The sequence below is a fragment of the Lontra canadensis genome, unplaced genomic scaffold (genome assembly GCF_010015895.1).
Source record: "Lontra canadensis isolate GAN:19392208 unplaced genomic scaffold, GSC_riverotter_1.0 scaffold8, whole genome shotgun sequence".
NCBI classification, from domain to species: domain Eukaryota; kingdom Metazoa; phylum Chordata; class Mammalia; order Carnivora; family Mustelidae; genus Lontra; species Lontra canadensis.
The window spans coordinates 25,931,555-25,949,083 of NW_022631002.1; the positions used below are offsets into that span (position 1 = coordinate 25,931,555).

The window sequence follows — 17,529 nt, forward strand, 5'->3', positions numbered from 1 at the left end:
ACATGGTACCACATGGGTGATTCTCAAAAACACGCTAAATGAAAGAAATCAGACACAAAAACACTCCGTGTGTTGTATGAGCCATTTATAGAAAATGTCCAGAAGAGGCCCACTTAGGGGGACGGGAAGCAGATCGGTGGCTGTTCAGATCTGTGGCGGAGGATGGGGGTGACTCCCATCCAGCATGAAGGGTCTCACTGGGGCGATGGCAAGGTTCTAAGTCTGGGTGGTACAAATTGCCTCGCTCAGTCAATTTCTGACAAATGGGCGAATTTTATGGCATAGAAATTATACCTCAGTAAGTTGTTTTAAAAAAACGGATTCCAGGGGCATCTGGGGTGCTCCGTCAGTTAAGTGTCTGCTTTTGGCTCAGGTCATGATCCTGGGGTCCTGGAATCGAGCCCCACATCGGGCTCCCTGCTCGGCGGGGAGCCTGCTTCTCCCTCTCCCACTTCGCCTGCTTGTGTTCCCTCTCTCGCGGTCTCTCTCTGTCAAATAAATAAATAAAATCTTAAAAAAGAATAAAATATTGATGTCAGCGAAAGCAAGAAAGAAACAGGGAGGGCCCTGCCAGCCCCTAGAAGCTTCCCCAGCCCAACTTTCCGCAGAGGTAACCACTCTCTGGCTATAAGACATCACTGCTTTTCTTGGTCGCTTTACATCTATATTCGCAGCTGTAGACAAGACAGACTAATTTTGCCCCTTCTGAGCTTCATCTATATGGCTCATCGGTGTCTTTTGAGTGTGGCTTCTTTACCTCCATATATTCGTACATGTGGGTCTTCCCAGCTGGCGTATGGCCAAAATTTGTTCATTTCCCTTACCCTAGAGCACCTGCTCTCCCCCAGGCACATCCGACTGCCCATTCCCTAGGGTCTCTGCTACCTCCAGGTTGCTCAGCCCTGGGAGGGGGGCACAGGGCAAGCCTCAGTCATGCAGGGCCCCATGGGATAACTGTTCCTCCGGCACCTCACTCCCTCACACGGGGACACAAAGCTGTTATTCTCCCGTCGATCACAGTGTGCCTTGGCCGAGGTGTGTGGTACACTGGGTCCCCTGGCAACCTGTGGTGCCCCAACCAGGGCCACGTGGGGCTCTTTCCCTGGGACCTGGGTCCCTGCTGGCCCCTGGAGGGTTGCCGCTGGCTGCCTGGCTGTCCAGCTCCTGTCTTCCACCACCACCACCCCACCTCTGTCGGGCACCTACTAATCCTTTGCACACGGCCCACTGCTGCCTAATCCGCCCTGTGTCTGAGAGACCAGAGGCAAGTGGTGGGGAGAAGGCGATTCCTGGCTGGTGGTCGGCATCTGAGTCGGTAAGTTAGGATGGGGTCGCGGCTCAGAGGGACCTCTGGTGGGACCGCTATGCTCTCCTTCTACCAAGGCATTTAGAATAAGGTAAGTCTGGGAACCTGGAGCTTCCTCAAGGCAGACTGTGACATGCAGGTTCCAGGTCCCACAGAGGGTTGAGAGGAGCCTAGGAATCTTTGCTGTCACCAGCTTCCCAGAAGATTCTGAAAGGCTGGTGGTCCCAGCACCATAGTTACCCTGGACTCTCAGCAACCCCTTCCCACCTCTGCCTCCCTATCATTGTGGAGTGGGCAGGGACGTGCAGGTATGTTCATGAGGGAGAAAATGACTGGATCTGGGGGAAGGAGAAAAGTTGGGAGAGGGGAAGGCTTCCCTGGTCATTTCCAGAAGGTTCAGAAAACCAGAAGTGCTGCCCACTGGGAAAGGGTCTGCGGGACTGGCCTGCAGGGGTAGACATGGGACATCTGGAGGCTAGCAGACCTGAGTGTGACTCAGCTTGGCTGCTTACCAGCTGTGTGGTGTTGGGCAAGTCTACCGATCTCTCTGTGCCTCTGTTTCCTTAGCTATAAAGTGGTAGCACTTACCTTCCTGAGGCTGCTGGCAGGCGGGAGAATGAGGTGAATGTGATCCGGGGTAGACGACACTTAGCTCCGTTTGGGCTCACGGGGTTGCCTGGGGCTGTGGCATCTGCCATCCTAAACATATGATCTTGGGCTCTCCCCACCTGGGAAACTACTGTGTCTGCACCTCCACCCAGCAAGGGAATGGAAGGCCGGAGGGGTTCACGTCTGGCTCAGGTTCCCATTTTTAGAGGTGGAGTCAGGCATCTGATTTCCCACCTGGAGCTCTGCCCCTCACCACAGCCTCTCCCAAGAGAGCTGGGCAGCTGAGGCTAGAGCTGGGGCAGAAGTCAGGGCTGTGAGTAGAAGGGCAGGGAGCATGGCTGGGGGCAGTGGGGAGCTGGGCACTGGGGCAGGGATCCTGGGCCCTGCGCCTATCCTTTTCAGCGTGGGGGTAGGGTCCCTGGCAGAGGAGGGACAGAGAAGCACTCTGTCATATGGGGCATCACCTCAGAAGGGCCTTTTGAGGGTGGGAGTTCCCACATATGAACCTGTGTGGCGCCCCCTGGGCCAGGCCAGCCCACAAGGATTTAGTTATAAGGACTGAGGCCCCTTCCTCCCCAGAAGGGAAAGGATGCCAGAGACTGGACCCAAATAAGGTAGGACAGTACATCTTGAAAAGGGAATTTGTCACCTTAAACATTTTTACATCATGAAAATAGGTTCACGTTTATGTTAAAATATTTTCCATTCGTACGCAATTCATAATATATTTTTAAAAATTTATATTGGGATCATGCTGAACATGATATTCTACAATTGGTGTTTTTGCTTGACACCAAATATGAGTCTCAGTCAACATTTATTAAGCTCCCAGTGTATGCCCGTCACATTTGTATCTGTTTATTTTATCCTCACAATCCTCTCCACAAGATAGGTTCTGTAACATGCCCATTTGATAGACAAGCACACTGAGGCACAGAGAGTTTAATTAATTTGGTCATGACTGGAGTCCAGAGCATGTACATCTTTCCATATTAGTTCAAATAGAGCCACTTTTTTTAATGGCTCCATAATATTCCATTATTGGATGTATTATAATTTATTTAATACATGTCTCTCTTATAGATGAACATTCAGGTATTTTCCAATAACCAGGGTCCTACTCATGAATACTTGGATTTTTTTTCATCTTTTGTTGTAACACTGTGGTGACCAACCTCTTTATACACATGTTTTTGGCTTGAGTATTTTTCTTTTCTTTCCTTTTTTTTTTTTTTTTTGCCTGAGTATTTCTATCAGGTGAGTACCTGGAGGTATAATTTGTGGAAATGTTTTGAAAGATGAATGAGAGAAAGGAAATGTGTGACCCATAAGAGCGGTCCCAAGTGGTGGGAGCCATGGTGGGCACTGTGGGGGTGCCTAAGGACCCATCTCCTGCAGGTGTCAGGATGTTGAGCTGGGTCCAGAGGGTGCTGCCTCAGCCCCCAGGGACTCCTCAGAAGACCAAGACGGAGGAAGAGGAGGGGGCAGAACCAGAGCCTGAGGTGGAGCCGGAACCAGGGGCAGAACCTGAAACAGCCCCGGGGGAGGCTGAGCAAGGGGCTGAATCCTCGGTGAGACATGGAGGCTGAGCAAGGGCTGCTGGGCTCGCGGCTCAGGGGATCCCCACCGTGGGTCAGCCGCCCTGCAGGGACCTTCCATTGTGGGGGGAACTTGAGCGCATCCAAACTTGCCAGTTCTGCCTCACATCCATCAGGATCCTGATGACCACGAGTCCAGAAGCTCAGTGACACAGATTTGACTTAGCTTCTAACTGATGCCAGGCCTGTGCGCTGTGCCGGGAGCCTGATGAGGAATAAGGCATCGCCCCCCGGGGGCTTAGTAGACAAGTACCAGCCAGGTCATTCTAACAGCAGACAGAGGTGATAAGGAAATGCCGGGGCGTCCAGCGCTGGGCTCAGCTCTCCCCTCCCAGGAGGGCCAAGCAAGTGTATCAGACAGAACTACGGGAGCTCAGAAGAGGGAGAGAATCATCCTAAATTTGGAGAGTGGAAGCTGGTGGGGGAGTGCCTCCCAGACACGGTGGGCTGGGCCCAGTGTGACTGGAGATGAAGAGGGAGGAGTGTCCCTGGCAGAGGAAGGGTGAGTCCTGGGAAGTGCAGGGCATGTTCAGGAAACAGTGACTACCCTGGGATAGGGTTTGTGCACATAGTATTCCCATGTGCACGTGTGTACACACATGTGTGTGCCCTGTTTCCTTAATGGTATACCTGCACATACATAAGCATTAGCAAGCCGTGTGCATGCAAACGTGTACATATTTGTGTGCACACAATACACATACATGTACACATGTGCGCATACATGCATCGGTGTTCCTGTAGTTCCATGTGCACGTGGGGCAGGCTGTAAGCGTGTAAGTGTGTGTATGCAAACGTTTCTGAGTCTGTGAATGTATTCCTGTGTTTGTGCACATGTCTGTGTATCTGTGCATGTATGTATGTACAGACAGGTTTATATGTATCTGCATGTCTGTGCATGTACCTATTTTGTACGTCTGTGCATGCCTGTTCACATATGCGTGTTCAGATGCAGAACTTTGTGTGTGCAGGTGTACACGTGTATGTATGTTCATCTATATGTGTTTGTGTTAATACACACATGAAAGGATGTGCTCATGAAGACATGTCTGTGTCAGTGCATGTGTGTGTATAAGCCCATGTCTATGTGACTGAGCATACATATATGTACTTGTGTATACACACAAATATCTGTTTCTGTGTGTATATGAAAATATCTGTGTGTGCACATGATCATACTTGTGAGTCTGTGTCTGATACTTGCAGATATATACACATGTGTACACCCGCATGCCTGCACACATATATATGAATAGGTTTGCATGTGCCTGTTTGCACACACCTGTGTGGTGAGGAATGCATGCACATGCGAGTGCAAATGCACGTGTGCAGACACATGCACGTGCAGGCAGATAAAATTTTGTGTCTGTTCACGTGTTTCTACACCCTGTGTTACTCTCTGTATACACGCATGTGCTCATGTACGCATGCCTCTGCACATATATGGAGATTTACAGGAGCTCATACATTTACACGTCACGGTGAACACGACCGTGTCAGCGTCTCTGCGTGCGCGTTCATGTTCGCCCATACACGTGAGTGCGCGTGCGCAGCCGTAGGTGCGGCCGCCATGGGCAGATGAGAGGCTTTGGCAGGTGCTGAATGCCCCCGGGGGCTGGGGGGTGTAGTGGAAGGTTTGGTGCGAAGGAGGAAGAGAGCTTTGGCCGTGGGCTAGATGTGAGGGGTCCGCTCAGCTCTCCCCACCTCAGTTTGTGCCAGCCATCCTCCCTGTTTGGCCGCTGGAGTGGGGCGGTTTCCTGAGGGATGTGGAAGGCCCCGGGGTGGGAGGGGGCTATCCTGATGGGGGACACGGTGAGGGCCCCACCTGGGATGGAGGCCCCTGGGGGTTGTGGGAAGGGAGTGTCCCAAACTGAAGCTGACAAGATTTACTGGGATGATTGTGAGAACAGAGCAGCTTAGTCTTGTGGGGTGAGGGGGTCCCCTGTGGGTGGGTCAGGGGCTGCCCCAGTCTGAACCAGGCTGGTCTCACTGAGGGCTTACATGGTCCTGTCTGAACCTTCCAGCCACCTGAGGAGCCTTTGGGGGTAGAGGAATTGGCTGTAGCTGACCCAGGCCCTGAGGGTGAGTGCTGGAAGCCCGGGTCAGTGGTTGGGGCAGCCGGGAGGAGTGTGTTCCCCCTCTGGACCTTGCCCCATCCACAGGCTGGCGGGCCCATTTCACAGACTAAGCAACTGAGGCTCAGAGAAGTTAAGGGCTGGGCTGCTGGGGACCTTATAGCTGAGCTGAGCTGGAAGCCTGGCCTTCTGACTCCCTTGGGGCTCTCCCCTTTCCCCTGCCTCTGCCTTGACTTTGCTAGCAGGGTAGAAATGGACCACTCTGAAGCTCCAGATCTAAAGTATGAGGGACTCTTTTCCAGACATCCAGGAGGCTGCCCCTACTTCGCCTATATCCCTCCAGGCCCAGGTCACCGTGGTTCCTGAAGTGAACAGGTACTACCCCGCCCTTCCTTCTCCTGGGGGCCAGCGCCTCACCGCCCCCTCAAAACTAGGGAGCCACTTGGGGGTGGGGGCCAGCCTTGCTCTCAGGTCTCTAGTCATTCACAGGCAACTGCACAGAACATCCTGGAAACTGGCTGAAGGGAGCCTCAGGCAGAGGGCAGGGAGCTCCTGGGCCAGGTAGACAGTGGGACCAAGAGAAACAGTGAGGAGGGGCCAGAGTGTCCTCAGTGCTTGGGGGAAATGCATATCCAGTGCAGCCAGAGCTTCCCACTTTTCCTAACTGAGCCAGAAATCCAGACTTTTAGATGACGTCTCCAAGTTGGCTCATTTTAGACCATTAACGCTTATTCAAGTGAGCCTACCTGTGGGGGGCTAGCCTCAGGCAGTGAGTCTGTGACCCTCCTGTTGAGGCTACCCAGCCTCAGCCACAAGGAAGCACCCCACAGGAAGCCCTCAACCCTTCTGGAGCACAGGATGTGTGGCAGGTATAGGAGGGGACCCTTGGAGCCGGGGTTCGGGGGAAAGCAGGATGACAGAACTTGGCTGCTCTGTACCCAGCATCTGATAGGGGTGGGCTCAGAATGGCCCTGGACATACCTGGTCTCGCCAAGGTGCAGTGTCCCCTATTTTCCAAGCTGGACACAAGACTTGGGGAAGGTGGCATATCTGAAGTCTCAGAGTTGGGAGATAGGCGTTTGGGATTCAAACTGAGTTCTTTAAGACACTGTGGAGGGCCCCTCAGACCAGGGAGGGGCTGTGGGCCTGGCGGGTAGGTCTGTATCTCTGTCCCTCAGCAGTTCCAGCAGCTCTGTGCTGAGCTGGCTCAAGAAGGGCATGGAGAAGGTTGTCCCACAGCCTGTCCCCAGTGGCGGGCCCACCCAGAGCGCTGCTGCTGGCCCAGAGGGTCCTGCTCAGGTACTTCTGGGGCCGGAAGCTGAGGTGGGTGCGGTGGGAGGCCATTGCATCCGGGCTCTCTGTCCTCATCTGTCCATCTGTCCTGGCAGGCAGGAGCACAGACATCCGGGCAGTGCAACACTGGGGGCTCAGGTAAGGCCAGGAGACGGGATGGCTCTTCGGGAATGGGACTAGGGGAGCCTGGTGTGGGCCTTGCTCCTGCAGAAAGCCCACAGGTGGGTGACTCTCAGCAGAGTGGCCCCAGATTTGAGCCTGGGTTTGAGTGAGGCTGACCTGAGAAGGGGGTCTGAGTGGGCCTCTTGCTGCTGACCACCTTCCTTTCTTCTGCAGATGGACTCGTGGAGGCCCCTGGGGCCCAGGACACCAGGTGAGTCCCCATCCCTGAGCACTGGTTTGGGAGCTCCTGAGCCTCATGTGTAACGTGTGAAGTGGGAGGAGCTGTGTGTGCAGAGCTGAGGGTCTTGGGTTCAGAAGCAGGGTCCACTACCACTTCAGTGTGTGATGTTGGACTTGCCTCTCATCTCTTCTGGACCTCCCTTTTCTCATCCATAAAATGGAGCCAAAGGGTCCTGTGTTCCCCTGTGTTTATTGTCCTGATTTCTGGGAGATCCCCAGGTGAGGGGCCCTGGGGAAGAGGCAAGGATGGGTTCTCATAGATGGGCTGGTGTACATGGGTGTCGTGTGGAGCCCAAGGGCAAGGCTGGGGCTGCTGTGGGGGACACAGAGGTACCCAGGTTGGTCTCACAGTTGGCAATAGCTTCGGACTTCTCAGACTTGACCAAGGTAGGCAGCTGGCTGTCTTGTCAAGGACAATGGCCGGCTGGGTGAGGGCTATGTCAAACAGGGGAGCCCATGGCCTTCTCTATGCGGGTCCTTACTCAGCCCCTCTTGCCCGTGCCTTGGAGGAGTTCAGTCCCAGTATGGACAGACCCTCTAATTTTTCAAGAGAAGCTAGAAATTTAGGTTTTTATGTAATCCTTAATTTTTAGCTGTTGCCAACTAATTGAAACTTTTTGGGGACCCTGTGGACCTCCCAAATAAGCCTGAAGCCTCCAGTTCGCAATTTCTGCTGGAATCCCAGAGTCATGTATTCATTGTTATTCACCCTTTCATTCATTCATTCCTCCCCTTATTCATTTGTTAGACTGTTGGGTTCTTGAGGGCAGAGGCTTTTGTCTTGTCGTTGTTGAACCCCCATCCCCCTGCACCCAGCACCGTGCCTGCCATAAGGAGGGGACTCAGAACAGAGGGGATGAATGAATGAATGTACTCCATTCATTCACTCTTTGTTCTAGTTCACAGGCTGTTTCTTTTTGTCTCCTGGAAGCTGCCCAGCTCAGGGGTCCCCAGGGCCACTCTGCTGACTCACAAGACCAATAAAGCCATTTAGGATGAAGGCCCCTAGAGGGCTTGCCAGCTCTCTTTTGGGCCCAACCTGGGGGGATGTGTTCCCCTGGGAACAGGGAGCTTCCCTTCTTCCCAGATGGAGGGGCTGCCCCATGGAGGCCAGATAGATCTGGGACTCATTTGCCTCAGGACCAGCTATGTAATTTGTGGGGCCCAGTGCAAAATTAAAAGGCAGGATTCCTTTAAAAAATTAGTAAGAGTTTGGGGCGCCTGGGTGGCACAGTCGGTTGAGTGTCAGACTCTTGGTTTCGGCTCAGGTCATGATCTCTGGGTGGTGGGATCAAGCCCTGTGTGGGCCGCACTCGGAGGGGAGTCTGCTTGAGATTCTCTCTCCTGCCTCTGCCTCTCATGCTTGTGCACTTGCTCTCACTCTCTCTAAGATAAACAAATAAATAAATGTTTTAAAGAATTTAAGATTGAGTTTAAGGTGGTGACAACAGCATGAAACTCAAACTAGGCCCTTGTAAGTATCGGGCCCTGTGTGACTGCACTGCTACCAGACCAGTGGAGCCAGACTTATCTGGGCCAGGCACAGGGACTTGCCACCCCCACCCCCCTCCCCCATGCTGCATTCAGGTTCCCAGGCAGCCCTTATTCCTCACCTGCTGCCCAGGTGGCCAGGGCTGGGCCTGTTGTTCCGGGCCTGGTCCAGGCACGGGTCAGAATTTGAGGCTGGTGGAAGTTCCCCCCTTAACCTAGGCCCTTCCAGAGTATCCAGGAGAGGGTCTCCATTGTGCACAGTGGGACCAGAGATGGGGAAGGGCTGGTCGAAGCCTGGGACTCCAATAGACATTCAGGTCAGTGTGATTAGGCTGTTCCACTGACCTCTGGCCCCTTTGCAGGTCTGGACCCTGGCTGCTCAGGTGGCTTGAGCAGAATCTGGAGAAAGTGCTGCCTCAGCCCCCCAAAACCTCCAAGGTAAGTCAATGAAAAGGGGGAGCAGACAGATGACCACCTGGGAGGGTTTCTAGGGCCACAGGAAGGACCCAGCAGGCTGTCTTCACCCTTGGGACACATAGAGGGGGTATTGTCCTCCCTGGAGGGTTCTGGATGGAAAGGAGTGACTGCAAAAGAGCAAGGGGGGTTTATAGGGAAGGATGGAGCCCCTTGCCCCACCTTCTCTAGGCACAGCTGGCCGGGGCGGGGGGAATGCACAGGGCTTGCTTTGTTCTATGCCCCCACTCCCTGTTTCTGCTCTAGGACTGGAGAGATGAGCCTGAAGATGCTGCCTTGGGCCCAGGTACAGGGAGGGGATCTGGGAAGGATCTGGGAAGATCATGGTCACAGGCTGGGCTGGGGTGCTGCTGGGGCCTGAGGGATCCTGGGGAAGGATCTTAGCCGTCACCCAGGCTCTCCAGGAGTGGGCTGATGTGGGGGGGCCTCGGAACCCCTCCCCAGTCCAGGCTGGGAAGCCAGTGGTGTGGGACGGTCTTGCGAGCTCTCAGACAAGTCCCTTGAGCTCTCTGAGTCTCTGTTCTATGTCCGTTGGATGAGGGAGTAGTTGGAGTGGGCCCAAGGGACTCCCTACTCAGTCAGTTGGGGCCTTGAATCTGGCCCCCCAGTGCCCATGAGGGGTCACATGGAGCCCTGCCTTGTCCTTTTTAGATTCTTGCTCTCCCCACTGCGTGGAGAACCCAGAACCGACCTTGGAAACTGAGCCCATGCTGCAGGCCCCGGAGAGCCCCTGCATGCCCACGGCAGGCCCCCCGGAGCCCAAGGAGGAGCTGACCTCAGAGCCCCAGCCCAGCTCCCAGGCTTCCTCCCTGCTGTCCCCCAGCGACCCTGCCAGGTGAGTCTCCCAAATGCTGCACCTTTCCTGGGGAGCAGGACCAGTACGTTGCCCCAGACCCACACCCAACACTTCACCAAACTAGTTTTTAAAATTAAACATAGCCCCCTGAGGGAAAATTTAAAGGGATTTCCAGCAGTCCTTCCCAGGGCAGCCCTGTCCACCACTGTCACCCAACACATTCTGCATGCACACACAACACTGGGGGTCCAGTTCTCCTGTAGCTGAAAACGTACCGGACAACAGCAAAATCTATAGACTGCTCCACATGTCATTTCTTTCACTGGAAAGTGTCTCTTAGAGGTGGTCTTGTGCACATGGGCCTGCTTCGCTGTTTCAGCAGCCTCCAAGTGCCCCATCATACAGCTACACCAGCTTCGCTTTAGCCATTTGCTGGCCGTTTAGGTTTGTTTCCACTCTTGCTGCACTCAGTGTCCTTGTACAAGCATCATTTGGCTCACGTGCAAATCCATCTGTAGCTCAGTCCAAGGAACGGGAGCTGCTGAGCCTAAGGCTGCGTGCCTTAAAAATCGGGACAGGTGTGGCCAAATGCTCCCACTCTGGGGGCAGGGAAGAGGCCGGCTTGCACCTCCAGATCGGGTGGGAGGCTGCTGGGCTGTCTGCCAGGGTTTGAGCAGTCCCAGAGGCTGGCCTAGGGACGCCAGGGCGGAGGGCTACGGTCTTTGGGGCTGGACACCTGGGTTCTGATCTGCCTTTCCTTGGGCTCGCTGTCTGCCATGGTGGGGACCCGGCTCTGGTCTCAGTTTCTGCATGAGCCCTGCCGCTTAGACATGGCCTGTTCTCTCCCACATGCAGGTTGATGGCTTGGCTCCTGCACAGGCTGGAGAGGGCCTTGCCGCAGCCCACGCTCCACGGGAAGGCTGGGGAGCAGGTCTGTGTGGGGCAGGCGGAGTGGGGTGGGCGGAGCAGGGCCTCGGTTGGGGTGGGAAGGGTCTTGGGAGCTCAGATGGATGGTCTGGGGGGGCATAGAAGGAAGAAGGGAGCCTGTCGTGGGAGTGCAGCCCAGGCAATCTGCCCATCTGCTTGGCTCACATTTCTTCCACACACACTCTGGGGCAGCTTGGCCATAGGGCTGAGAAGTGCTGGCCCAGCCTTGCTAACCAGGGGTCACAGTCAGTGGAGGGAGCAGAGAGGATGCGGGGTGCAGTGGAGGATCCTCCCAGGAACATGAAGGAAGGCTTCCCGGTGGAGGTGGCTTGCAAGCTGAGACCCGAGGTGGAAGTAGGATGGGGGTGGGTAAAAGTGAAGAGGGGGAGTGTAGTAAGAGCCCTCAGGCAAAGGATCAGCATATGCAAAGGGCCAGAGACAGGAGAGGCCTGGAATGTTCTGGAAAGAAGTGGGGCTTGCAGGAAACCAGAGGGCCCTCTGTGCATTTCTGAGAAGCTAGGACTCTTACATGGGTAGGTGGGGGAGCACCACTTCCTTTCCTTCTCCAAGAACCTGGCACCTGGGGGTGCTGGCTTGCTCAGTTGGTTTAGCAGCCAGCTCTTAATTTCAGCTGAGGTCCTGTTCTCAGAGTCATGGGATTGAGCCTCACTTCTGGCTCTGAGCTCAGCAGGGAGTCTGCTTCAGATTCTTTCTCTCCCTCTCCCTCTGCCCCTCCTCCTCTTCTGTTTCCCCTGCTCATGCTTTCTAAATAAATAAATAAATAAATAAATAAATAAAATCTTTTTTTTTTAAGATTTTATTTATTTATTTGACAGACAGAAATCACAAGTAGGCACAGAGGCAGGCAGAGGGAGAGGGGGAAGCAGGCTCTCTGCTGAGCAGAGACCCCGATGCGGGACTCGATCCCAGAACCCTGGGACCTTGACCCGAGCCGAAAGCAGAGGCTTTAACCCACTGAGCCACCCAGGCACCCCATAAATAAATAAAATCTTTAAAAAATAATAAAAAAGAACCTGGCGTCTGGCCCTTCTCCCTTGGGGACAGTTTTGTATCTTGAGAGCAGCACCTGAAACTGGGGGGTGGGAGTCCTGGGTCCCAGTCCTGGCTGTGGCAGGAGGTGGATGAGAAGCCTCAGGGCCCCCTTCCCTACAGGCCAAGCCCTCAGGCTCTGTGTCCATGTGGCCTCTGTGGGGGGCAAAGGAGACACAGCTTTGGAGGTTTCCAAAAGAAAAAAAGGGTCCTGGTAGTCAGAACACTGTGTCCACGAAGATGCCCTCACAGAGAGCAGGGGCCCCTGAGGATGAGGTTGGGGCAGGGGAAGGTGGGGTGCTGGTGGGGAGAGGCCTCTCCTGTAGACAGAGCTTTGAGACAGCTCCCCAGGGAAGGCTGGGAGGTGGTTTTCTGCACACAGAGAGCGGAATGTAATCAGGCATTTCAGGCAGGGGGCCCAGCCCTAGCAGAGGAGCTGGGGGGGGGGGGGGGGGGGGAAAGGGGGGGGGGGGCCCCCCCCAGGGGGGGGGGGGGGGGGGGGGGGGGGGGGACCAAGGGGAGGGGAGAGCCTGGAGCAGGGAGCAAGCGCAGAGGCAGGAGGGGAGAAGCAGGCAAGAGAGGAGCTGGGAGGAACTGGACCTTCTGTGGGTGTCCTGGTAGGGGATAAGGAAAACCCTCTTGCTTCTGTCTGTGCTGAGAGGGGTGTTGGGGGCAGGGAGGCTGCTGAGGAGACATGACATTTCCCCCTTTCTCCCCATGCAGGAGCCTGATCCCCCTGGGACATGTGACGTGCAGCCAAGTAAGTGACACCTTAGTGGGTCCTAATGGGTGTCCCTGGGAGGGTATCTCAGTCTGAGTGCACAGTGGGCTGGTAGCTGGCCAGGCCTAGACTTGCTTTGGGGATTCAGGGCCCCTGACCTGGAGCTGAGAGAGCCCTTGCCCTGCAGACCTTCCCTCAGGTCAGCCTGGCCCAGTGCCAGACTGTGGCTGGAGACCCCTCTGTGGGGCTGGGGAGAGACAAGCTGGGGGACCTGGCTTGCCTTCCAGTTTCTGAGGCCAAGTTGGATGGACCCTCTTCCTCTGGGAACACCCAAAGAGAGCCCCCCACTGCTTCCCCGGGCCAGTGGGTGGGGTTGAGCAGAGTCCCCGGGTGAGGGGAGAGGGGTGAGGCATGGAGTTTCCCTGGGGAAGCTAGGTCCTGTAAACTCCAGCTCTCTTGAGCCAGGAGGGTTCCCCTCATCTATGGGTGGGGTGGGGAGCTGCATGCTGCCCTTTATCCCAGACCTGCACTTGTATCGGGGGACTGATGGAGGCCAGGAGGGGAAGGCTAGGATCCAAACTCTGTCCTTCCTTCATTTCATGGCCTCAGGAAGAGCATGTGGCCCATTGGGCCTGTATTTATTCACAAAGGTCATGGAAGGCCTGCCCTGTGCCAGGCCTGGGATACAGTCTAGAGGTGAGCAAAGCAGAATTCAGGATCTGTGGGTAGAGGCACTGATACACCCTGGACAAGGCCCTTGGAGCACGGGCCTTGGGTGTCCTCCGGCTGCCCACCCCAGCTCCACTAGGCTGATGGTGGTCTTTACCAGCCTGCTGAGGGTGAGGAGGGCCCCACAGCCTGGAGTACAGATGGACCAGCGACTGCTGAGCTGGGGTCTGGCCGAGGGACCACAGGAAGAAATGGGATTTGGATGATGCTAAAGACGTTGTGAGGGGCAGGCCTCAGTGCAGGGCTTGCCTGGTCTCATGGATATCCTGCAGAGAATAGTGAGCCCCATATGCCTGTTGGGGCCGGCAGAGGCCCAGGGATGTGCCTGAGGTCAGAGAGCAGGTTGTCACGGAGTGGTGACTAGCATCCGTGTGGCCTGGTAGTGGTTGTTGAGGCTAAAGGAACAGAAAACCTTGCCTGGAGCAGAGACCCCAGAGAGCTCTGAAGATGGAGGCCCTGACCCCTCTTCTCCCCCTCTCTGCTGCCCTGGAAGGAGGAAGGGCACTCAGCCAGCTGTGGATGGGGCCTCCCCGCGAGCCCGGAGTATGTGGGGCATGGGTGGGCACGGGGGCCCCAGGGCCAGGAAGCGGGTGTATGAGCTCCCTAGGGCTGCCAGAGCAAAGGACCACAAACTGGGGCCTTCAGATGGCAGAAATGCGTTCTCTGCCTGCCCAGGATCCCGAGGCCCAAATTCAGAGTATTGGCAGGGTTGGTTCCTCCCTCTGCCCTGGGGAGAAAGCATCCCGTGCCTCTCTCCTGGCTTCTGGTGGCTGCTGGCAATGCTCAGGGTCCTGTAGATTTCCTGCCTTTTCCTCTGTGTCTGAGTCTCCTCTCCTTTCTCTTGGAAAGGCCCCAGTCAGGGATATAAGGCCCACCTGAAATCTGGGCTGAACTCATCTTGAGATCCTTAACTAATGATGTCTGCAAAGACCCTGTTTCTAAATGAGCTCGCCTTCACAGGTTACAGGGATTAGGACTGAGTATATGTTTTCGGGGCGGGGTGGGGACACTGTTTAACCCACGCTATGGGGTGAGCCCAACAGACTGGAGGATGAGTGTCCTCCCCGCCGCTGGCTCTGCCCCTAGCCTCTCTGCCCATTCACTCGCTCACGTACCTGCTCGTTCATTCCCTCCACCTGCCCACCAAGCCACCCACCCCTTCTGTCTTGTTTCAGGCGTAGCAGCAGCGGGGGGCCTCTGAAACAAGAGAGAAGGGATCCTGGGAGCGCGCGGATGGACAAGCGGATGGATGGATGGAAGGAAAGAAGGGTGCCCCGAAGACCTGCAGGGGAGGGGAAGAGGTGGCTGTCAACCCTGCACCCTACTTGAACAGTGATGCCCCCCTGCCGCTCCCCACATTCCCAGGCAGGGCGAGGGCAGCCAGTCCCAGAGCCACCTCTCTGAGATTAAGGCCGGCCCCTTTCCACAGAAGCAAGGAGAAGGGCGGCCAAGGGCAGCTGGCTAGAAAGCAGGAGGACCTCCCACCAGAAGGCTGTGGGAAAGGCCGTGCAGGACTCTCTTTGAGCGGTCCTCTGCACAGCCTTCAGCGTGGCGCCGGGCACCCAGCTGGTGCCCCCATGGGACACAGTTTTTCCCAGAAGAGGATCCCCTTAGGTTTGGCTGTGTTCTCTCCCTCAAAGAGTTGGGGTCCCCCAGTGGACAGTGACACATGCCTTCACTGACATTAAAAAGCGTACATTGGCACATCAAAGCTATGACTGCATGATGTCCTTGCTTCAGGTGAACCTAATACGAGCGCTCAGGTTCGGAAGACGGGAGGGTTCATGTGGCCTGTGGTGTCGGGGGAGCAGGAAGGAGGAGTTTGCCAGGGATCCCGAGTCAGTTGCTTTGGGCCCCAACTGGTTCACAGATGTCTGTGTTTGGGGCATGGAATGGTTGTCAATATTAGAATTAGTTGCCAGCATCTAAAAGGGAGGTGGCATTGCAGAGGAAAAGTCTGGCTTCTCAAAAATGGGGACTGTCTGGCTGTAATGGACCTGCACTGTGCTTGTGAGGACAGTCTGAGCAGCAGCTGCCTCCCAAAGACAGGGAACACGTTCCCACTCACCCACATACACTGTGCCCCAGGCCTTGGCCTTGGAGACCCCTCACGTCCCGACCCTGTGGCACGGGGAGGGCAATGCGGGAGAGGGAATAAAGTGAGCAAAGGCCTGGAGGTGGGAGAGGGAGAGAGGTGGGTGCTTCCGTGAATCTTGAGTTCTTAGTTCGGAAGGTAAAACTAGAAAAGATGGGGCCTGATTTTAGGGGACTAGACTGTAGGCAATGGGGAGCCATTGAAGGTGATTGAGCAGGGGAGTGACTTCACAAAGACTACTCTGAAGCTTAGCAAGCACTGGAGGTCAAAGAAGCAAAGGCTCTTGAATTTCGGGCCACACCTGAAGCATTGAGGACCCTGGCCTGCTGGAGAGGGTGAGCCAGGGCTCAGGCTTTGCCAGCAACGCAGGGTCTATTGGGGGCCTTGGCCTGGTATCTATGCCCCCACCCTCCCTGTTTGCTGGTCCTGGAAACAGGAGCTCCGTCCCCAGATGCACCTGAGGACTTCACTGCTGGACTCAGAACCCCATTCAGATGCCCTGAGGGACGTCTGAGCCTGGCAGGGATGATGCTGGCCAGGAGCTGGTGTGCCAGTGAGGCACCCCAGGGGCAAAGTTTCAGCTCCAGATGGAGCAGGGCTTTCCGTGGGAGCTTGAGCACCCACAGTGCCTCAGTGGCCTTATCTGTGACCCCAGGGTGGGGCCCTGGAAAAGCTAGGAGAGCTGTGAATTGGATGCCTACAGAGAGGGTCTCGGAACCCCGGCTTTGGGTCAGTGTGGCAGAGTACCCTGTGCCTGGCCCGCCTGCCCAGTGCCTTGGTCATGGTCCTCTTCTCAGAGCCACAGAGTCTTTGGCTATAATATGGGGACAGTATAGGGCATGGCTCACAGGCCTGGCACAGACATGGAAGGAGGAAAAGCTTGTAAAATGCTTACTCACTAAAGAGCTCCTGAATAGAAAGGGTTGAAAAAGAAAGCAAGGCTGTCAACAAAGATCATACCAACTCTTCAAAACACCAAATATGGGCTCATCCAGTGCCTGTTATGGAGAGGCCCCCCATGCCAGGGAGACACTCCCGGGGCATGTTTATCTCCTGGGATAGCACCCCAGGGAATCGGGAGTCAGGAGACCTGGCAATGCCTCTGACATCCTGTGGGGCCTTGGCCAAGTTGCTCAGGCTCTCTGAGCTGGCTCTGTGGTTTATAAAATGGCGAGAGTACTGTTCTCCCCATGCAGAGGGGGTGAAAGCTAATGAGCCCATGGGCCAGAGGTTGTCCTGTTCCCTGGTGTCCCCTGCTGTGTCAGGTGGGGCCTTGTACCCCAAGTGGCTGCTCAGGGTAGAGATGCTGCCCCATGACGACAGTGTTTTAGAATGACCTGTATGATGTGTTCCACCACTGGACTTGGGCCATGCTTGGAACATCCTCCCTGGTCAGACCCCAGGGGTGTTTGTAGGGCTGGAGGAGCCAGGACCGGCGTGGAAAAGGCTGGCTAGTTCAGGATGCATGGCTGGTGGGGCGGGGGAGGCTTCCTTGGAGGGCAGGATGATCCTTCCTCTGTGAGGCAGGATAATGTCTGTACTTGGGAGCTAGAGGCAGAAGCAGAAGGGGCAGCTCTCAGAAAACAGATAGCCCTGTGCCAGGCACATGGGAAACACCCTGTAAAGGAAGGTTTTAACCTGGGTCTCAGTTTGCTCATCTGTAAAATGGGGAATAATATAAAAGAGGGAAAAAATGGGGAGTAGCAATTATTCCCACCTCAAAAGGTTGGTGTGAGGACTCATTGAGTTAATCTGTGTGTATCACTACAGGCACATAGTAAGTGCTCAGTAAATGTAGCTGGTATTATATTATTTTTATTCTACACTGTGAGCCATAATTTCCAGTCACAGGATAAGATGTGAGACCAACTTCCATTTAAAGTCACTGTTCATAGTTTCATGCTTGGTTCAAGGGCCAGCCAAGACCTGGAGTTTTTGGGAACACCTGGGATCCAGGCAATCT

The 17,529-nt window shown here is 55.2% G+C and overlaps 1 protein-coding gene across 1 annotated transcript in view; it reads left to right on the forward strand.

Moving 5' to 3' along the window:
* The first annotated feature begins 3,321 nt into the window (after nt 1–3,321).
* Nucleotides 3,322–17,529, forward strand: part of CNGB1 (cyclic nucleotide gated channel subunit beta 1) — a 62,004-nt gene continuing 47,796 nt past the window's right edge. The window contains exons 1-11 of the mRNA XM_032854367.1: nt 3,322–3,486; nt 5,538–5,595; nt 5,891–5,963; nt 6,767–6,887; nt 6,977–7,019; nt 7,218–7,254; nt 9,137–9,212; nt 9,495–9,534; nt 9,900–10,083; nt 10,900–10,975; nt 12,745–12,781. Of these exons, the coding sequence (XP_032710258.1) occupies nt 3,322–3,486; nt 5,538–5,595; nt 5,891–5,963; nt 6,767–6,887; nt 6,977–7,019; nt 7,218–7,254; nt 9,137–9,212; nt 9,495–9,534; nt 9,900–10,083; nt 10,900–10,975; nt 12,745–12,781 (910 nt within the window). The remainder of the gene's footprint in view (nt 3,487–5,537; nt 5,596–5,890; nt 5,964–6,766; nt 6,888–6,976; nt 7,020–7,217; nt 7,255–9,136; nt 9,213–9,494; nt 9,535–9,899; nt 10,084–10,899; nt 10,976–12,744; nt 12,782–17,529) is intronic.